Source organism: Ptychodera flava, chromosome 20 (genome assembly GCF_041260155.1).
Source record: "Ptychodera flava strain L36383 chromosome 20, AS_Pfla_20210202, whole genome shotgun sequence".
NCBI classification, from domain to species: domain Eukaryota; kingdom Metazoa; phylum Hemichordata; class Enteropneusta; family Ptychoderidae; genus Ptychodera; species Ptychodera flava.
The window spans coordinates 31,859,278-31,862,883 of record NC_091947.1 but is presented as its reverse complement, the minus strand read 5'-3'; the positions used below and the strand labels follow the sequence as shown (position 1 = coordinate 31,862,883).

At 37.2% G+C, this 3,606-nt stretch overlaps 1 protein-coding gene across 1 annotated transcript; it reads left to right on the top strand.

The window, feature by feature from the left end:
- The first annotated feature begins 272 nt into the window (after positions 1–272).
- On the top strand, positions 273–3,186 carry LOC139120661 (uncharacterized). Its single transcript, XM_070685186.1, has 4 exons — positions 273–403; positions 1,284–1,425; positions 2,083–2,227; positions 3,005–3,186. The coding sequence occupies exons 1-4, from the start codon at positions 348–350 to the stop codon at positions 3,142–3,144; spliced, it is 483 nt and encodes a 160-aa protein (XP_070541287.1). The 5' UTR covers positions 273–347; the 3' UTR covers positions 3,145–3,186.
- Positions 3,187–3,606: the final 420 nt, after the last annotated feature.

Sequence of the window (3,606 nt, the reverse complement as noted above, 5' to 3'; positions counted from 1 at the left end):
TTTCCAGCTGAGATGCAACTACAACCTGGAAATTGTCGTTCGTGCTCCGCATTTTGAACCGACAGTCCCAAACATGGACAGTCATGAATCGTCATACGCAAAAGAGCGCCAACAGATATTAGACATTTTCAGTGTCAATGCACCCGATACAGAATCTGTATCAAAAAGCCAAGTGGATACAGTCAGAAAAATATTGCTGAGCCAGCGTCAGGAGTGTTTTGGAATGTACCAACCCCTAGACTTCAACTACATGATATTGAAAAGGGGAAGAATTGGACGAAATTGTTGAAGTTCATTTTGTCAGGGCGCCCTCAATCAGACTAGTGGCTAGGACTATTCTCCGAAATATGTGTGGGAATCGGCCTATTGTTGCTGTACATTGGAGAAGTAAGCTAGACGAAATGTGAGTCATTTTAAATCTCTTGATCTTTTTAATGTCGTTCACCTATTTGAAGTACTGTAGAATCGATTTCCACCATCAGTCCTTTGATGAAGCCGTTATGTTTCACACTTAGGAAGTATTTTGCTCAAACTTTCCGGATTGATGAAACTTTCAACCATTCTCTAACCAATTCATGAATAAAAATCAACGGTGTCTGTACAAAGTTTGGTACCAGAGAAACAAATTGCCTAACACTTACCGATATTTGAAATTCAAAATGGCTGCCATCCCTGTATTAACTCTATGAGGAAAAATAAAAATTTCGGTTCTTGCAAAGCTAAGACGGTTAAATTTTTCTGACTCCCAAGAGCTTTACAATGAGCCCCCGCAAGATGTAGATCAGGAAAGAATAATTTAGTATAAAAAATTGATATTCGAATATCTGTCCGAGTCCCGAGGCACATTCTACCTTAACTTCAAAATTTAGCCAAGTCTGTAATTAATTCTATAACTGCTGCGCGTGTACAGAGAATTACCGAAGTTAAAAAAAAATCAAGTACTTGCACTTCCGCATCAGATGTTTGAAATAGTGCACTGAAAGTTTCAAATTCCTTCATATTCCGGGCCAATTTATGAATTTTATTGTAAATTTCAGCCGTCCATACAACAACAACAACAACAACAACAACAACAACAGACAGACAGACAGACAGAAACACAAGTGTCGATCAATTGAATGACGTAAGGTTGACGTCAATCGTTAGAAAGTGAATATGAAGGTATAAGAATATTACGACAGATTTATTGAAAAAAAAGAAAAAAGTAAATTTTATATGCTAGCATATTTAGCGATGATAAACCAACTCATCAAAGGGTATTTTGATCTTCTCTACAACAACAGCTGCACAGATAAATCTGCTGTAATTTCCAGTAAGTCTGCTTGTCAGAAAAAAGAAGAATTTCTTTTAAAAAGTGCAAGCACGCTTCCGAAGGCGTACGACCTACAATGCATATACGTTTCACAACCTCCAAGCATCAAGCGGGTAAGAATTACTGTGACGGGGAAGTAAATGTGTTGTTTACATGGAAATTATTTTGTGTTATTCGTACAAATGCAATATTTAGATTACATGTGTGTGTTTTTCATAAAATGAAGGCACTTGGTCCAAACAGGGAATTGACATAATAGTGTGGTGAATATAATATACATGTAAATGACAAAAACTGTTGTCAGTCGTCACCGAGGCGAGTTCGTAAAAACTATCCGTCAGTCCCTAGAACCATCAAAGCAATTTAAGGTAAAACAAAGAAAGTAGTTTAGCAACATTAGCGGTTCTATTGTCAATCTGAAATCTGAAATCACATCCTTGAATGTTTTGGGCTGATTGGTCGATACTAATGATGATGATGATGATGATGATGTTCATGATGATGATGATGATGATGATGTTCATGATGATGAACATCATTATCATCATCATCATCATCATCACCACCACCACCACCACCACCACCATCATCATCATCATCATCATCATCATCATCATCATCATCATCATTCGAATTTTGATTTTTTTTATTTTTCGTAGCGTAAAATTAGGTGCAAGTTCTTCTGCATGACAAGCTTTTAATGTGTTTACTCAGTGATTGTGTTGTTGTTGTCATTTCATGTGTTGTATCATTGCTTGATTCTGTCTCAGGGAATAGTCAAGTATCTGTCACCAAGGATACCAAAAGTTTATTCCTCAGTTGACGTCATCGCAATGGCAAATAAGCTATCCCCTAAGCCATCTGTCTTCAGTGACGACTACTTTCTGTCACTAGTGGAACAAGAGATATGTGAAGGTAAGTAATTAGTGGGCTCCAGTGTAAAAGAAGGGAATATCTCTAAGGGATTTTGTAATCCTGATATAAGCCCAAAGGTGGGGGTCTATCTTACGTTTCTTGACTGTTCAGTGATGCAGTACGATATACGGTGTCATCAATGTCTATTTATGCCATATCGTGTTGAAGACATAGTTGATTATAACTTTCGTTTGTAAACTAATGTAGGTCGATGACGGAATTCCTGACATCCTGGGAAACATAGTATGAATATATATCTGAACAATTTTACCCAGCACGCTGAGCACTTTATGAAATAGTACATCTTTCAAAGAGGCAGCGGGAGTTTAATTAGATTGAATTCTTACCATTTCTTCATATCATATTCTTAAATGTTCCTCCAACAGTGTCTTAAGATCTTTCAAAAGACACCAGTCATTAGCTGTTCAAATTACCAAGACACTGCTAAATCAGCATTTTTAGCAGCGGCTTTTAACGAAAGAATTATTTTGTTCAGCTTATCATGACATTGAGCATGATGACAACATGTAAGAATCCATTTATCAATACAATTTGTCTTGTATACCAACTCTCTCTTAAAAGTCTCAAGATATTTTCACTTTCTTGCATTGTTACACCAAAGTCTATTGAACGAATTTGCCAAATACCCGTCAGGATGGTTCTTTGTCTGCTTGTCATGGTTCTGCTTAGTATTTTACCATGTGTGAAATATCCTTTTTGTCTTATTTTGTATCATATTTGAAGTTCAGTGCGATTTAAATCGTTTATATTTTCCAGGTGCGGCCATATTCATTTCTGGAAAGAATTCTGCATGGGCTTCCTTTGTCAGACACAACCGAGAGAAGTCACCGAACGCAAAACCTTCTGTGTATCTATCTGACCTTCCTGATATGCCAAATTACATCGACCTCATTTGATATGGACAGTCAAAGTTTAAGGGTTGCTGAAAGGGCGATCGGTGGGGGGATTGTGTCTGAGGGCGCTGCTTGAACTTGTGTCGATACAACTGGGATATTTCTTTTAGTTGTAAGTCTCACTATTGTAACACAAAAAGACGGAAAACACTGCTTGCATCTTTCCTCATATATTAAATTGGGCAAGATTGGACTTTTCGCTTGCTTTTAAATCGTTATTTTATATGTTACCTGAAACATGGCAAATGATGTTGGTAAGTTTTGTAAAATCTTGATAAAACACAGTGCAGATTGATGGTTAAGAATTAGCTGGCTACGCAAACCCCATGTATATTTCCACGGCAATGACAACGAAGCGTTTTCCCAAAGACCAATTCTGTGTGGAAGAATTTAGTACACGAGATTTAGATAGAATAGGATGACGGCAACAAGTACTAGTACTTTACATGGCAATTCAGTTCAGTG